Source organism: Pavona decussata, unplaced genomic scaffold, assembly GCF_977016875.1.
Source record: "Pavona decussata unplaced genomic scaffold, jaPavDecu1.1 SCAFFOLD_100, whole genome shotgun sequence".
Lineage (NCBI taxonomy): Eukaryota > Metazoa > Cnidaria > Anthozoa > Scleractinia > Agariciidae > Pavona > Pavona decussata.
The window spans coordinates 2,752,635-2,770,704 of record NW_028145515.1 but is presented as its reverse complement, the minus strand read 5'-3'; the positions used below and the strand labels follow the sequence as shown (position 1 = coordinate 2,770,704).

Below are 18,070 nucleotides of genomic sequence, written 5' to 3'. Positions count from 1 at the left end.
CAGAGTCCTCAGGCTCTTTGGCCAGCGGTTGGTCGCCAGGAGAGGCTCTGGGGTACTGGAATTTTATTACCGCAGGATACTGCAGCAGCCAATCAAAAAATTTAAATTTTTTCGAGTTCTCCAGAGTTTCTCCTGGCGCCTACCCGCTGACCGAAAAGCCTGAGGACTCTGGGTACGAGATTGCCGATCTATCAGCTCAACGGGTGACGTCACATTTAACCGCCCGCCAAGGAGGACTGGGCACGAGGCCGAACCTCGGAGAAGTTACTGGTAACCGTGTTGGAGATTTGGAAATGTGACCTTAAAAAATTTAGTGACATCTTGCCGTGAACTTCTCCAAGGAATGTTAATGGTTTGAGAATTGAAACTGTAACAAACACGAGGAAGAGTATTTCATCCGACTTCCAAACACCCCTCAGTTGGTTACAAAAAACTCCGCTGCGCTTTGTTTTTTCAACCCAAAAAGGAAGAAACACTCTTCACCGTGTTTAATATAATCGCGTCAGCTGGTTGACTGGAATGGTCTTGCTCGTTGGCCTTCCATTATTTCAAATGAGTTACGGCAGAATTCCTTGAAGGGAATGGATTTGCTTGGGACTTGGAGTAAAGAGAGGCACATTGTACAGGCTTGTAAAGATTTCGTTTATTTTAAACGCGAAAACTTTATATTACCTCGGCTGCATGGCTACACGAAGCCATCGCTAAAACGTTCATAGAGAACAGGTCTAACATATATTTTATTTCAATAAATACTCAAATAATTTACGGTAACTTAAAAAAAGAAAAAACGAAAGAAAAGAAATAATTTCCTTGTCTTCTCCCAAGTAAAACATCAGTGCCAAATGGCTGCGCGCAGTAAGAGGTTACAACTTTTAATTTGCTTAAAACAAAGAAATATCCACCTTTTTGATGAACAGAAGCAAAGCCAATAGCAAAAGTAAATTCAGCTTAAGGTGATTTTCAGAAACTTAAAAATAATTTACGCTTTGAGATTAGTTCAAAAAATCGCGTCACTTTTTCTACCAGTTCGAAGTAAAACCATCTTCGCACGCGTTTTTTCCACGCTTGGGGGCTCTTTCGTACATCTGCTTCGACTTCTGATTGGCTCATTTGCCTTCTTGTGTTTGGTGTGATTCGCTAGAGTGAATGCCGATTGCTTTGGGTTTTATCTGTTTTCCCATGATAGCACCCGTTAGTTGTTTTGCAGAGCTTGCCAACGCCTACTGGTTTTTCATTGATTCATTGTGTCGTCTATATTAGTTTTAGTTATCTTTAGAATAGTCGTTAGGAATTTGTTTTACGATTACTTGTTTTCAAGTTTTTCACCACTTCATCTAATTTTCAAATTTATTACATCTAACTAGCCCTATAATTATAGTAGATTATTAATTATTAATATTATTCTTATATTTAGAATTTCCGCTTTCTATATCAAGAAATTCAACAAGAGTTATTATGAACAGTCTTAAAGATCCTTTGCCGTCGTTGAATACAATGCGAGTTCTGATGCATGCAGTGCAGACATCACCTCACACACCATGCAGTATAAATACAGGGGTGTCACACACAATGTCGATATATGCACATATGCAATGCATGTCACGCAACACATGCAATATGCATGTCACGCAACACATGCAATGTGCATGTCACGCAAAACATGCAATATGCATGTCATGCAACGCAGCCAATATGCCTGTCATGCGACACGTGCAATGAGCATTGTGCAGTGCATATCATGCAATGTGCAATGTAATTCACATCATGCAATGTGCAACACAGCACTATCACATTGTAAAACGAGTCAAAATAAAACTGATTTTTAGTTCACTAGTCCACTCTGGTTATTCTATATGCTCTTGAGTTTCTTCATCAGGTCCTCAACACTGAGTTCATCGTCCGCTGATATCTGCCCTTCGCTGCTGATCTCTTGTGAAATCTGCTGAGAAATTCAGTAGAAATTCAATGTAAGGAGAAGTGATCCCTGCAATGGAAGTGGATAGTCCTGGGGTACTTCTTTGTATGGCGATAGTAGTAAGGGATTTATACCTTATACCTGTATACCGATTTATCAAGTTCAATCGCATGGACCAAGTCATGTTACAATAGGCCATTTCCGAGATGCTTTGAACCTCACCATGAAAGCTTGACTTCTGCATAGTTTTTATTATGAAAATTAGTTTTCATTCATATACAAACAAAACTAATTTTCCCATGACAAGCTTTGCACTTAGTCTTGCTTTCGAAATAAGGTTCGAGGCAGCTCGTAAATGGCCTGTTTGTCGGCTGATTTCATTAAATTCTGTTAGTGTAGCGCGGTGTGAAAGTTGGTAACACTGCCAAATGTTTTTCATAAATCGGGTCGGCCCACTATTTTTCTTTATCAGATTGGGCCAAATCGGCCCGATTAATCGACAGTTGTAAATAAGCCTTAACTCTGGAGGACACGGAGCAACGACTTCGATGTGCTGTTAAAAGTTTACCTTCCGTTGTGGTCTTCTCTTAGAATATGCCAACTGTACTCCCGCCACAAGCTCTGGAGAGGGTTCGTCTTCTTCATCATCACCTTTGGCTTCATCAACTAATGTAATACCTAAACAACACGAACAAAAGGATTGACAATACTGACTACATAAAGAAACTACCGTATTTACTCGAATAAGCGCCGCCCTCGATTAAGTGCCGCACACGGAGCGGAATGGTTAATAAGCGCCGCCCTCGAATAAGCGCCGCAGCTCCGGTGCGGCGCTTATTTGAGTATTTCCATATTAAAGATGATAAAAATACCCTGTAATCGCTGCAATGCGGTTCTAAGCCAGCAATGGGAATTTATTTTCATCAATAGTGATGTTTTTCAGTTCGAAGTGAGTATATCTTGATGCTCTTTCATTCAGTTCTCTCTTCAAAATGTTCGCGTTCTTCAGTTCTTGCGTGAAGGCTGTAAACTTCGCCTTTACGACAAGCCCAACCTCCCTCTTTCTCTTCCCTGTAAATGTTTCAGTAAGGAGATTGTCAGCGTTTGCTTTTACAATCATCAAAATGGGTTGACTTTGTGGTATGAGCCGCCGCCCTCGAATAAGCGCCGCACAGGAGACACGAAAAATTAAATAAGCGCCGCGGCGCTTATTCGAGTAAATACGGTACTCAAAGAAATAAATGCCCGAGCGTCATATACATGTTTCATTGAGTCATAACGTAAGCATCCTACAGTGATAGTATATCAGGGAGCTTGACTAAAGCAACGACGACGGCAACGAAAACGTCACCTGAAAATATATCTTTATTTCATTTGTGCTACTTCGCGATTATTTCAACTCGCTCAACTTTTACAAAAATAGCGGACTATCCAGGAACCAAATTGGTAGGAGTGGCGTACGAGTTGAGAAAGAAAATGAAAAATTCACCGTCGTGCGTTCACGTTCTCCACAAAACCTTAAGGCTGGTTTCCATATGATCGCAGATCGCAGTAAGGTCTGCGATAGCGATCGCAGAAGATAGAACCATGTTCTATCTAAAGGCTGGTTTCCATATGATCGCAGACGATCACAGACCTTATTGCGATCTGCGATCCGCGATCATATGGAAACCAGCCTTTAAAGGTGGTCATTTCACGTTGTTGTTTTGCAGAGGACGGCAAAGAAATGTACCAAACTTTAAAACGCACGTGCAGAGCGATTGTTTTTGCTCATTAAACCTGTTGGTTTGCGGTGTTGTCGTTGCCGTCTCCGTCGTTGTTGCTTAAGCTCCCTATAATGTTTCCAGTGCTGAGGGGCACGAGTGGAAAGCTACATTGTAAAGAGTAGTCTCTTTTTTTTCCCTGGGATAGTGAAGCAAGCGAAATATGAGCAAACACGCAAGAAAGTCTACTTGTGCCTCCTCGCAGGAGAAGATCTTTGCGCGCTCGCTCGCACGGTTTGCTCGCCCTTCTAACCCTATCCCTTGCAATTTTTGTAATGTAAATTGAATTTCTTCACCGGTTTTGACAATTAAACTGTAAAATTCACACGTAAAGTATAGTAATTCCTTCTAGTATAAATCAGACCTCTATGAAACTTTACAGTTTTTTGGTAAACTCAGTACGGCAAATCCTCCTAAAAACGTTTCATTTCATTTGCTATTTTACAATAACAGCCTAACAACCAATAGTCCCCCACGCAGTCGTTTTTAGGGGACTCGGAGAGGAGGTTATACGAGTCCCCTAAAAACGACTGCGTGGGAGGCTAAACAACGAAGAGCTAATACTCGAAACGCCAGCGTTCCAAACCCTTTGCAGTGGCAAACTACCTCATCAACTCTGCTGAAAAATCCAAACATTCGTAATAAAGAAACTGTCTATTGTCTGGTACGTTGACACATTTGGAAAAAATTCAAAATCATTTAATACTCACCCCACTCATTATCCTCGTGTTTTACTTCTTCCTCTGCTGCGCTTTCAGCTTTTTCCTCGTTTTCCTGTTTTGCTTCTTCTGATTCCTAAAATTAAAAGTAAAGAAATGAGAGTAAGTAACAATTCACACTTTCGGCTTTGAATCCAATTTTATGAGACTGGGGATTTTTCAAAGGACCATTCGGCGGCGCCCCTGCAGATTACGCAATACATGTCACAATGCAAATTATGCAATTCAGCCACATTGCCTCGTATGCATGCAATATGTGCCATGCAGAGTATGTCATACAAACACGATATGTTGTACAAATCCAGGGTCTATTCTAGAGCGCGGTTTTGCGGGATTTCCGCAATTCGAAAAAAATGACGCATAAGATTTATGTTGGCACGTCAAATGGGGTGCACAAAATTGTGCCCAACGATAAGTCCTTATTTTCTGAAATAAAGTATTCGAAAGCATCACAGACGATAAAATTGATAGGACCGCCGCTCTATACTTTGAAATTTAGAGCCCCTTACTACTGTCTCAATTGCCTTTTTCCTCTTCGTTTGTTTTTGTGTTCGTATTCTGCACTTTCTTGAGTTGCTTCTGACTTTACAAAAAAGTTCAAAAATCTTTTGGAGCTCTCCTTTCTTGAAAAAAGGCCCCCTGAAATTACAGAAAGGGGCCCACTGGGCCTTCACTGGCCAATTTCTAGAATACAGTGTAAACCCTGCAAATCATGCAATGCATAACACCAAATGCCATTTTACAGATGCAAAAACTTATCATGTTGTTATTTCTAATTAAGACTCGCTTTGATGGTTGTGATGGTGTTACCTGGTATTCTCGTTGTCTCTGTTGGCACATCATTTCTTCACAAGCTGGATTGGGTTTTAGTGTCATCATGGGAAAGAAGTCTTGCATTGCATTGTATCCGAGATAGTAAGAAACAGAACCAAACTTTAGCAGATACCTGTTGGTAAAATCTGAGTATTAAACCAGTTAAGAAGACCTGTTCACACCTGAAATAAGACCTCAATTTTTCCCCCTGTGGTTCTAACTGTTGCGTCTGTGGATGAAATCCTAAACTGTGACCATTCAAATGAAAGCTACCCGCGCCTGTGGTGCTGTTTATTATGCCGAACAAGGTGGTTCTAACTTTGGAGTCGTGGATGAAATCCTAAAGCCATTCAAATGACAGCTACTGAGCAGTACTTTCCTACAGTGTTGTTTATTATGCTGTACAAGGTGGTTCTAGGTTTTGAGTCTGTGGATGAAATCCTACACTGTGACCATTCAAATGAAAGCCACTGGGCAGTACTTTCCCATGGTGCTGTTTATTATGCTGTTCAAGGTGGTTCTAACTTTTGAGTCTGTGGATGAAATCCTTAAGTGTGACCATTCAAATAAAAGCTACTGAGCAGCACTTTCCTGTGTTGCTGTTTATTATGTTGTACAAGGTGGTTCTAACTTTTGAGTCTGGATGAAATCCTAAAGTGTGACCATTTAAGTGAATACTACTAAGCAGTACTCTCCTGTGGTGCTGTTTATTATGCTTTACAAGGTAGTTGTAGCCTTTGCATCTTGAAAAACAAAATGAAAAGTGCGATCATTGACATACAAATGAAAGGTACTGAGTACTACTGGTACTTTTTCCTGCGATGCAGTTTATTATGCTGCACATGTAAAACAGGGCTTTAACATTTAAGTATGTGCAACAAATTCTTAAAGTACATGGCATCGAAAATAAAAACAACTAAGCAGCACTTTCCTCTGGTAAGTCGTAAATCATGCTGAATAAGTTCTTTAGAACTGTTGATTCTGTGGCTCAGATCCTACATGTGAACAGATATTCATATTTGAAAACTCTGCATTAGCTTCATCTCCTTACTTGAGAGTATTTTGCACAAGAAATCCTGCCACAATGCCCATTGTCGTGGGAAGAGATGCCGCACACACGCCTTCTCTCTTGAGTGTTCTTTCGTCAATATTAGAAGCAACAACAAGAGGTGGGGCACACTATAGAAGTGAAAAATAATATTCTATCAATAAAGTAAAGTCATGATGTCACAAAAACTAAATTTATCAAACAGGCCATTAGTGAGTTACTGTGAACCTCATTATGAAAGGCTAAGTGCAAAAGCTTTTCATATAAAAATTAGTTTTGTTTGCATATGAATGAAAACTAAATTTCATAATAAAAACTTTGCACCTAGCCTCGCTTTCATAATGAGGTTCACAGCAACTCGGAAATGGACTTTTATGGCATTTGTTGAGATATTTGGAAAGAGTGCTGGTGTCCTTTAGCCAAAAATCAGCGTCTTCTTGCAATATGGGGTTCAGAAGTTAGCCCTGTAATGTTCCAGTGATTCCATACAAATCCTTCTCATCTGCCCTCAGTTCTAAACGTTCAGAACTAAGGCAAAACTCTAGATTTGTATGGAGTCATTGGAACATAACAGTGCTATTATAAACATTGCCAGAGTTGGCTACAGTTGTCCCATATCCAACAAGCATGAGTGGAATAATATTGCTTTATTTTTTACAATCAAGAAATATTGCTAGATCTTGCTGATTTCGCTTTGCAAGAACAACCAGAAGACAATTTAATGGTCGTTATTTCTCAGGCATGGTATAATGGCTCATATACCATGGCTGCTAAGCCAATCAAAATATTATCCCTGAAATTGCATTATATAATGATCCAGTTTTTAAAAAGAGTATACAGCTGTACAGTGTAGATCATTGAAAACTGCCACTGATAAATTTGTTAAAATTAATACAGCATAAAAATTGATAATCAATTGAATGCTGCAAACATACCGCAAAACAAGCTGTTTTTCCTGGGACAACACACTGAATGTGCCCTGACACTGCATTTTCACTCACACCAGATTCTATCCAAGGTTGATTTAATTCATTACATGCCTGAAAAAGAATTGGTCATTTCAGTTTATCGTACAATTGCTCTTAAAAACGTCTATGCATACAGTCACAACTAGGCACTGTAATGACATGTACACCCAAAAACTGCAAAAAGATCATTAATTTTTAAATTACTGGAGCCATGGATTTCAACTGCTTATCTTGTTGAATATAATGTACAATTTACATCTAAAGCATCATTCACAGTCACTATGTTTTCAGAACGTGGTAAGGACCATGTAATAAGTTTGGACTTTTTATCTATCATACTTTCTATTTCAATGTTAAAATAAACATGACCCCTTCGATACTAGACAGTGTTATCCTGTATAAACTTAAGATGACAATGAAGATGATGATGATGATGATGATAATGTTAAGTCCTAGCCCGGGGGTTTCTTGAGGTCTCCTCGCCACTTCTTACTTCTTCTTTTACTATACTATTGTTCACTGTAAACTTATGTAAGATCTTAGTCTATTATTCACTGTAACTTTCTATGAATGTATATCGTGGTGAATAAAATAAAAAAAATAAAAGAATACTGGGAGCTTAAAGACAGCTAGAGGAGATCATTACACACATTATTTTGCCCAAGTCAAAGTCTGTTGGGTTTCTGTTGGTTTATGATTAGTTTTTGAGAAAAAACAAGGCCAAAATATTGAGTCGATGAAATTGGACATAAGACAGATGTGCCCTCTGACCTTCAAAATTAATGTACTTTACGTTGCTTCATTCTGTCTGTCTATAAATCCCTGCCCCTTCCCCTCACACCCTTCCCCCCAAAAAAAAAAATTATTATTAGAGAGATTTAGCTTCGCGTTCACGGCTAACGCCAAACAGGAAACGTCAAGCCGCTGTTTGTTCTAAAAATTAATGCATAAACTTGTGTTTCTCGTACTCACTTCTCTCTTTTTTTGTGTTTGCTTGATAGCTGTCGCCGACTGGGTGGAGATAAGCTTAAACCAAAAAAGCTTTGTTGTTTTTCATCAAAGAGAAAATTTCAGCCTGGCGTTTGCCATTTGCCATAAATGCAATGCTAAATCTCTCTATTATAATAAATATCCTTGCCTCCCCTGACAGATTACACTGAAAGAGGAAAAACAAACAGCAAAATGGTGTTCTTACTGTATTTATTGCCATTCTTGCTTCAAAGTTATCCACACAACTTAAGACAAGGTCCACAGGTTTTTCACCTTTTCCACCATGGCTAAAACATAAAAAATTCAAATTAATCAGCAGCCTGTCTAGCGTGATCAACACTGTAAGTTGCAAGTTGCTGAACCAACATTTCAATTCATGAACCAATAATTAAAAACAGTATGCTCTGACTGTTGTTAAATCTCAGCCCCTTACTTTTTACCTTCAATTTATATTATATGCAAAACTTTGCTTACAAGTACATGCCAATCAATGTAAGTTATTGCCATGTGCACCATAAATACATGTTTTTAGCAAAACTTTGACAATTTTTGCACACTTTGTAAATTGATGCAAATTCATGCAGGTTTACATTGTCTGTAATTTATTTAACAAAAAATACCATTTATGATACCAAATTTTTGCAAATTTATGCAAAAATCTTCTTTCCGATAGTTTAAAGTTAAACACATTTTACACCACACCACAGCAGGTCTACGATTCCAAAAAATTTGAATTACTTTGTAATTACGTCAAAATTAATGTTTATTTATTTATTTATTTATTTATAGTTTTAAAATGGTCACTACAAAGATTCTCTTTCCTAGCCTAAGGCCCTTATTACACAGCCATCATGTATGCAATGATCCTCCTAGTTTTACCCTGCGAGTCACCTACCCCTGTGACCACAAACAATCTCATGGCCAGGAGGAAAGGCTAAAAAATGTAATGGGCATACGATGGGGCAAAAAAGGAGCTGTTTAATAGTTAGGAGCTCAAGGAGGGGTGCTTAATGGAGTCATGGTGCTTGTTGAGGACAAGTTGCTCAAGACATTCAATTTTGACATCAACATCATTCTCATACTCTAGAGTGAATGAGAACAGAAACTAAAAAAATACAATTATAGGAATAAAAACACCACAAAGTAGTGATTTTTGTCCCTAGCTCAGGGATCGAGACTAACTTTTTAGCTCACAAGCCCATGGCTACGGTGTAGTAACAGCCAGACTTACGACAGTTAGCACAGTTTCTGATCATTACCTTGTCTTATGAAGGGGGTGGGGGAGAGGGAGCTCAGACTTTTTGTTACTACAAACTACAAGACAGTGTAATAATAAATTACATGTATAAAGGAAAAATCTCCTGCACTTAATGGCCAGTGAAAAATTAATGTAAATTAAACCTACTAGCCAAAACTGATTTCTTATTAGTCTGTGGCTAATTGGTAACTGATAGTCTTGGGCCCTGAAATAAGAATTAGTTTCAATATTTTTATCTCCAGGTCAAGCACTTCAATCAAAAAGGGGCACTTAAATCAGTTGATGCACTTTAATTACTTTTGAGATCAACATGTATGTGGTGGGAGGTGAGAGCTTTTAAGTCATATAAACTCACCTTATTCTACATAAGAAGTGCTTAAAATTTTCCAGTAATGTTATGTTGTAGTTGTAAGCTTCAAATTCAACATCAGGGTTAATATCTCTGTATGGAAAGTTGTTGCAAAAGGTTAAAAAAGTCATTGAGAATAATTAATATCTTCAATGATTTCCTAGCAAGGAACAGTAATGAGGAAGTTTAGATTTCTTGTGTTGTACCCTGTGGGGAAATAGAGGCCTTTGTAAGCAAGTAGCCATGTTGTAGTCATTGTAAAATCAAGGGCAAACAGACTACACTGTACTGCACATGAAATTTCATGAGCTCATCTTGTGCTGTGTGCTCAGAAAAGTTTGACGGTGGCAAATTCTGTCAACTCAGGTATTACAAGTCATTACCAATCGATCCAACAATCCAACATGATATATGTGAGATGTGGTACCACAGTTCTGCTGACACAGAGGGCCTCCAGGCTCCTTAAAACATGTAAGTTCACAACTTTTTCTGTGGTGACTCTCTAGGATGGGCAATTACTGTAACTTTGATTGTTCTATGGAAGTCCCCTACCAAGAGAGGAAAATTGGCACTTTCAAGAGGGAACTGTATTTCCCAGGGTCCCCCCCCCCCCCCCCAACGTCAGGGGACGGCTGATTATATGTACAAAGGTACTGTATGCTGAGATTGGTAGAGGAGAAAATAAACACATCCATAATAATAAAATAAAACAATATTATGATGCAATCTGAATCATATGTTCAAATATTTGGATATGAAATAAAATAAATATTGTTTTCACATAAATCCATACTTAGGACAATTCCTCAAGAACTCACCTTAATGTATTTACTGCAGCTTCTACTTTGCTCATGCCAGACTGATCAGGACGGAAAAATAACCTGCAATAAAAGGAATATGCTGTCTATAAGTAAGAGCGTATTTTTGGGGGGTTATTCTGAACTAGGAATGCAGAGAATAGGTGGTATTTAATATGTTCTTGTCAGACCTACCATATTTATTTGATTAAGTGCCAACCTTTGAATAAATTATGCCCACCTCGAATACATGCAAGTGCCCACTCTGAAAGCCCAAAAAGTGAATAGTGCCCACTCCACCCCCTCCCAACAAAAAAACATTTCTGTACGTGGAGCTCGAAGTACAAATGTAAGAGGAGTGTCAGTTGTGTTCCAAAATTGGTTTTAGATAACGTTTATAGTCAATTAACGTTTATATTGTTGATGGCTTGTTTATATTAGCTTTTGCAAATTGTTTTGTCTTGTTCAAGCAAAATAAACTAGTTATCCCTTGTTTTGTTATTCTCTAAAAATGTCCTCGATTGATGAAAATTTGGGAAAATAATAAGCGACAACCTTTGAACAAGCGCCCCCACCCTCATAGGCCCAAAATTGAATAAGCACCCAGGGCAGATAATCAAATAAATATGGTATTCTGTTTTCAGAATGAACAAAATAAGTATTCCGTTTAATCTAAGCTGATTGTGTATAGTGTGTAATTTTATATAATTTTATATACAATTTTTTAAAAAAATTACATCAATGTTTTGTAACATTGTAATATTTTATTCTACTCGAAGACACTAGCTTGTCAAGCTACCTGTGCACTCAAGTTTAAGTTTAAATAATAATATAAAAAGTTTATTATTTTATATGTCTGTCCCTGAAACTTAGTCCCTGAATGAGTGTAAAACAGTTTACCCAGAACAAGAGGAATAATTTTTATCATGTTTTTTGGGGAACTGATGTTCTGTATATTGTTATTCCTGAACTGGCATAGGAATAGTGAGAATTGTTCCAAAAGAAATCAATACACCCTTAGTTTTAAAAATTGTGTATCTTATTAATGACATCTGGGCTAAGTTGCTCGAAGCATGGTTAGCGCTAACCATTGGTTAAGAGGTTTTAAAACCTATAGGTTGCCATGGTATTTAAACCAGGTTAGTGCTAACCATGCTTCGAGCAACTGGGCCCTGATGTACATGTACTGGAAAATAACCTGACTGATTTTTGAGATCACTAGCATTTTAACACTAATCATCATCACAATGTAATTTTGCGGCTGCCACACTGGGCCCTGATGTTCAATATCTTCTCCTGTACATTTCAACACTATCTGCTTTGAACAACAGATTTCATACTAACCTGTTCATGGTATATCATTCAGCCTGTGCCAGTCACTTAATAATACACCATTCTCATTCATTCACCAGGCTTAAAATATTCCATCGCATTTATTCCATTGCACATATGCAACACATTGACATTAAAATCCTAGCAAATGCAGGATGTTTGTCCCATGAACCTAGTTTAATGGCCTTAGCTCCCACGAGTCTCCTGTAGCTCAGTGGTACAGCATCTGAACTACAATGTAGTAATCGGAAGGTCTTAGGTTCGACTCCTGATAGGGGCACTTGGATTTCCTTTTTCCAAGTATGCCTGTTTCACTCACTGAATAATACACTATTCTCATTCATTCACCAGGATTAAATAAATTATTTCACCATCATATTTATTCCATTACCTGTTCATGTTAGCAAGTTCCACTTTGTCATAATCAAAAAGTAGAAGCTGAGAGAAAGTAATCAAACATCGAATTAAAAATTACCAGTATTAAATACATGTAACTTCAGGAAGTCTCTAACTATTATTTTAAATAAAATATATAAATTTTTGTTACTGTAACAAGTACAAACATTGGATGAGTTTTTAACTTTTATTATCAGTTTGCATGTCATTGAAAGGATCACGACACAAAGGCTACATGCAAATTAAAACAGACATTTATGGTTATATCTGAGTAAAAACAGCCTGAAAATTTGGGAGTATATTGATTTTTCTGGGATTGACAGAGAACATCCTTTCTATCATAATTACAGACTATGTATAGTCTTTCAATGAATGAGCTTCTAAGACAGATAGGAGATAAAGCTTAACTTTTCTAAGCTGTAGTAATTATTGATTCTGTCTTCACTTTTGTTGACATACAGTATATTAAGTTAATCAGTTTCCATTGCATAGTAAACAAAACACCTGATTGTATTAAACACGGTTATTTATTTTCAGTGGGATTTTCCTTGGCAATCAACATAAATTAATTTGCTTGCACAAGTCTGTGCTAATTAATATTTTCAGGTATTATTTATTGACCTTACAATAGTCTTAATTATTATTTTAATAATAAAGAATTTTACACCACATTACTTACAGTTTTTATTTTTTCACACGCTACACTATTCTGACTTGTAGTGTGTAATGTAATTCATGTCTCGTGCAAGCTTAGAGCGGTATGGTATGTGGGTTTTCTCTGAGTGTGTGCTTTGTTGTAAGATTTCATTTTGAAGGCTTAAAAGACTGCTACATAATTACTTTCAACCAACTACCTATTATATTCCATACAGTAGGCAAAATCAACTCAAAATACATGTAGAATATAGCACAAACTACTGAAGGAATATTTATCACCTTGCCAATTCCACATCTTGTCAGCATCTCTGCCGTTACACTCCCAACTCCGCCAACGCCCACAATGACCACCGTGTAACTACGGATATTCTGTGCATTGAAACAAATGGAAATTTTCATAATGAAATAAGAAAATCATATTTATTTAATATCTTTAATAGCATAATAATTATTAATTTATAATAATACACAATATACAATTAATTCTAATCAGTGCATAATTTTATTTCAAAATATTAAGTAAGGCTATTCTAGCATTGACTGGGGGAGGGGAGGGGAGGGGAGTGGAGGGGGAGGGTGAGAAGTGGGTGAGACAGAGGAAAAGGGTAACTCTAATTTTGTACTCCAAGTCCTTGGGCTCTTTGGCTAGTTGTTGGTTACCTGGAGAGACTCTAGGGTACTGGAATTTTTTGCCGCAAAAATCCTGCAGTAAAAAGACAGAGCCAGAGCTATTAACCAGACAGCTGGTCAAAAATTTTCTAATTGCTATAGATTTTTTTTTGATTTTCCCAGAGTGTCTCCAGGCAACCAACCACTAACCAAAGAGCCTGTCCACAGACTCTAGGTAAAAGATTGGGGTAATGGTTAAAATAATAACATGTAACATGTTATTAAGTTGGTTTATTCAAAATGTTGGAAAACAAAAACAAAAATACAGGTAATCTTGAAAAGGAAACAGGAGGTCAACCCTGTAACATTCCCATAAAAATGCCATTAAGATGCAATTAAGATTCCATTAACATTCCCAAAGAAGCCATTAAGATTCCCATTAAGATGAAATTGTGGACAACAGGCATCACACACTGCTAACCTGGTTGCTGTAGCAGGAAGTTACTCTTATATGACTGCCATTATTTTGTGTACGATAATTACTTGAATGTCGCAAAAGAACCCAAATCCATAAGCTAAGTGTCTGGGTTGACAGTGTGATATCAAGCCCTGTCATGACACAATGTGGAGAACAGACTGACAAAATACTGTAATTGCCAGTATGTCTAGGAACTGGCACCCTAAAGAAACTGAATGTATTTCACATTGTTTGGCTGGAAATACATGTACTGTTCAAAGACAGTAGTATGGATTGAGAAGTTTGTTAAAAGGAGTCAAGACTAAACATTTTGATCAGAGATTATGTTTGAATGTCATTTTGAAGGCCATTTTCTCAAACAGACTGAGGGGGAGGGGGGAGGGCAGAAAGTGTCACTGTACTGCATAATTAATGAGCTAAATCACCTGACAGACTACATGTCTGATAAAAGTAGTTAGAACTTTGCACTATTGTGTATAAGTATGCATGCAGCTTACCTCATAGTTTTCAACTATCCCCATTCTTTTCAAAGCCATCAAACGGCTGAAAAATAAACAGTTCACAAGTGTAAGAGTGAGTGGTTCCATGTCTGTTTAAATGGAGCAAGCTTAAATGTATCAAGAATCATGGGAAGCCCTTTGTTGGATACCCACATGCACAGAGATAGAAACTAACATTTATCTAAATACGAATGTTGAAAAAATGTTGAAGGAAAATTCAAAACTTTTTCACACATGCATGGCTTGTTGTCAACGCAATGAACCAATGACACACTTCCAACAGTCCCACAGGAAATTGTGATTGACAAGCTAAGCATCTTGGTTTGCTCTGTGCTTAACCTAATTTTTGGTTATTATAAGTTAAAGTTAATACTACCGTGAGTGTTCTGACTAGAAATTGGCTTACAAGGGCCAAGTGAGCCCCCCCCCCCCCCAAAAAAAAAAAAAAAAAAACGATTTTAGAAGACCTTATGATGAACAACATGGAATCTAAAAAGTACTATTCAAAAGATGCGAGAGGGCTGTCATGAACTGGTGACACGGTGGAAAAAATTTCAAATAGGGCATGGACTTGGTCGGGAGATGTGTCAAGCAAACTGGGTTTGAAGACAAAATCTATTGGAACAATTATTCTTACATACAGCTGTAGAGCATAAGAAAGATGTTACCAAATTATTAAAGGCTGTCAACAGACTATGTCTGGTCAGAATAAGGATAATTATGACTGGACAAATTCATGCACTGCCAGTCATCTTGATCAGTCAAATTCGCTTCGAAAATAAATGACATTGAAACTAAACAATAATTCCACAGATTTTTTCAAATCATTTTGAAGGAAGAAATACTGAGCTATTTTTATTTCCCAAGAATTTTTATTTCCCAAGAAAATAAGTCTTTTGCACAATTCACTGCAGTCAAACTTGCCAAAGAGCTTCATAAAAGTTTACTGGGCAGGTGCAAACAGCAATGCCAACCATCAAATACAATGGAGATAGTTCACTTCCTCGCAGTTGGAAATTAAATAAATTGCCAACTTTTTTTCATTGAAAAGTAGTGTCAATTCTCGACTGACAAAACCTGCTTCTTTTCCATATTATGTAAATGCCTTTAATTACGATGACTTTTGTATGTTTGGTAAAAACACTGAAGAGCATGAAGACAAGCCAGAATACACAAATGCAAATCTCATGCAAATCTTATTATGCATGTGTTTTTGTCTTCACGATACGTCATCATTTTACCGAAAACTTAGACTTTATTTCTATGAACTTCCACATTTTTTAATAAAAACACCCAGACAAACTAACCACTAAATAAAAAAAAAGGCAAGAAACTTTGAGTGCATGATATTTTCCTTTCCAAAGACTCTACTCTGCAGAATTTTCATTAAGCTTGTTGAAGAATACTCTTTCAAAAAGTTGTCAGAGTGAGTGTAGCTTATGGCAGAAACAGAAAAGTCTGTTTCAGTTTCTTTCAAATTTCATGACATTGTTTTGCAAACCAGATTCTTCTTCCTTCGTCCCATCTCAAACAAACTGAAGCAGTGAAGAACTGAGATCAAGTAACAAAACAGCCAAAAGAGTTTCTTCTCCTGCAGCTGGCTTCACCACGTTGCAAAGAGACATATTAACATTCCCAGAAAAAAAAAAGATGCCAGATCTTAAGAAATTTGCAAATCCTAATTTGTTTTAAAAATGTATACAATTATTGTGAGTGATACAGTATGGTTATTGCACTCTTCATAAACAGGCAGCATTTCCCACAAGAATGTCAGTATTACAAAATAATATCATTTCATACTTTAAAACATTCAGTTTTTGCTTGACTGGACATCATGACTAACATCTTCATGGAAATCATTTGAAGCCCTGCTTGTACATTCTCGTAGCTTTCTAAAACACTGTGGTTAGTTTTCTTGAAATGATAATTTCTTTGTAACATTTGGAATTGTCTACCTGAACTGAAGCAAAATGCAATGAAATCTGACAAGATCAAGAGTATTCAAAAAACAAACATTATAATTTATTTGCTTGCTTAATGCTTTGCATTTTCGAAAAAGTTGTTTGGACGAGTAATTTTGGGCTTTCGACATGTTTTTTTCTGACAGTAGTCTCAAGTGGACAACAATTTTTTAAGCCTGTGTCTTCCCAGGAAGATGATATATTGGTGGTATAAAATAGTCTTGCCTGCTGCTGTGAATCTCAAGATTGTTTAGTCTACAACTGCTACAGAAGCACACTAGACACTTTAACTGATCGGCAGATTTTTCAATTTTTATTTGAAAAAGCTGGCATAAAATCATGAACAAAAATAAACCTTGAAATTTCAAGTCAACACTTAAAACATAGAAAAGAATACTCTTTCAAAAAAATAGCAAAAGCTACATGGGCAGCAAAAACAACAACAGTGAAACGGATCAGAAATCAGCTGCAAACAGCTGAGAATAAGAATAAAAACATCAAGACTTCACCTTTGATCGCAACGTACACTTAACTTTTGTTCTTATAAAAATGTGCAAATCTTTTTCAAGAAAACTTAACATGGACAGGTTTACATGCTTTATCACGATTCACATTCACATGGCAAATTTTTGTCGAAAGCATTAAGGCGTAAATACGGGCTGCCAAACCTACCATCCGCCCACGAAAAGAAATCGCTAAAACGTATTATTCTAAGCTTGCATTTAACCATACGTGTACAAGTTATTCTGACATTTGTTTGCTTTGAGCCACTTCCAATTTGCTACCAAAATCCGTTTATTGTGACAGTGATAGTTCTTATTTTTGATATTCTTTCTTCCCATAGGAAGGGATATTTTAGACTGATTCGTTGTAAATGCGCCTTCAAAAAGTAATTCATTAGTCATGTTGAAACTTTACGCTTAATCAAATACCGAGAACATTGCTTTTTAGAATCTGGATATAACGAAAGATGATCTTTCACTACTGGACAGCAGGAAACCTTTTCGAATGTACCCTATACAATAAAGTTTAATTTTGATCAACAATACCTAAACTTTTTAGTATAATAACCTCGGTGGCTTCTCCGTTATTAATGAAGAATTGATTCCGCTTCTTTAGACAACGGGTTGAGTTTGTGATCTTTCCTACCTGTAAGGATTGCTATCCACGACTTCAGAACTCATTTGTTCGATTTTTTTTCGCACGAGTCCTTTACGTTTCTTCTCCGTCTCTAACGCCACCTCCAGCTCTTTTATCTTGGCTCTCAGCCCTTCGATCTCTTCCGCCATTGTTTATATCCACTGACACTTACTGCGAGCTTACAGATGTTAAACTGCAATTAAAAATGGTCCTCTTGTCTTCACCTTTTAAACTTTTTTTGGTTACAAGATGGCGACGATCCTCAGCTGCTTTCTTGGAGTACATCGCTGACCGTACGGGGATTTACCGCGGCCCTTGAACACTGTACTATCATCTGATTGGCTAAGCGATTTTCGCGCGAATATTCAGCTACCATT

At 37.2% G+C, this 18,070-nt stretch overlaps 1 protein-coding gene across 2 annotated transcripts; it reads right to left on the bottom strand.

The window, feature by feature from the left end:
- Positions 1-720: 720 nt before the first annotated feature.
- Positions 721-17,952, bottom strand: LOC146472342 (ubiquitin-like modifier-activating enzyme 5). 2 transcript variants are annotated; one of them, XM_085119742.1, is made up of 13 exons: positions 17,703-17,952; positions 14,590-14,635; positions 13,285-13,374; positions 12,344-12,390; positions 10,642-10,704; positions 9,830-9,916; positions 8,422-8,503; positions 7,194-7,298; positions 6,262-6,389; positions 5,208-5,343; positions 4,389-4,473; positions 2,484-2,593; positions 721-1,939 (listed from the first exon to the last, which is right to left on the bottom strand). In XM_085119742.1, the coding sequence occupies exons 1-13, from the start codon at positions 17,840-17,842 to the stop codon at positions 1,850-1,852; spliced, it is 1,209 nt and encodes a 402-aa protein (XP_084975868.1). In that variant the 5' UTR covers positions 17,843-17,952; the 3' UTR covers positions 721-1,849. The 2 variants fall into 2 exon arrangements, with proteins under 2 accessions (XP_084975868.1, XP_084975867.1); XM_085119741.1 differs by having other exon boundaries at positions 721-1,942; positions 17,703-17,951.
- Positions 17,953-18,070: the final 118 nt, after the last annotated feature.

Excerpts from the sequence above, each read along its gene's own strand:
- LOC146472342 (XM_085119741.1), bottom strand. The coding sequence starts at position 17,842 with ATGGCGGAAGAGATCGAAGGGCTGAGAGCCAAGATAAAAGAGCTGGAG. Across the intron at positions 6,390-7,193 it reads GAAAAACAGCTTGTTTTGCG|TGTGCCCCACCTCTTGTTGT; the intron begins GTATGTTTGCAG and ends TCACTTCTATAG. Across the intron at positions 2,594-4,388 it reads ACACGAGGATAATGAGTGGG|GTATTACATTAGTTGATGAA; the intron begins GTGAGTATTAAA and ends CGTGTTGTTTAG.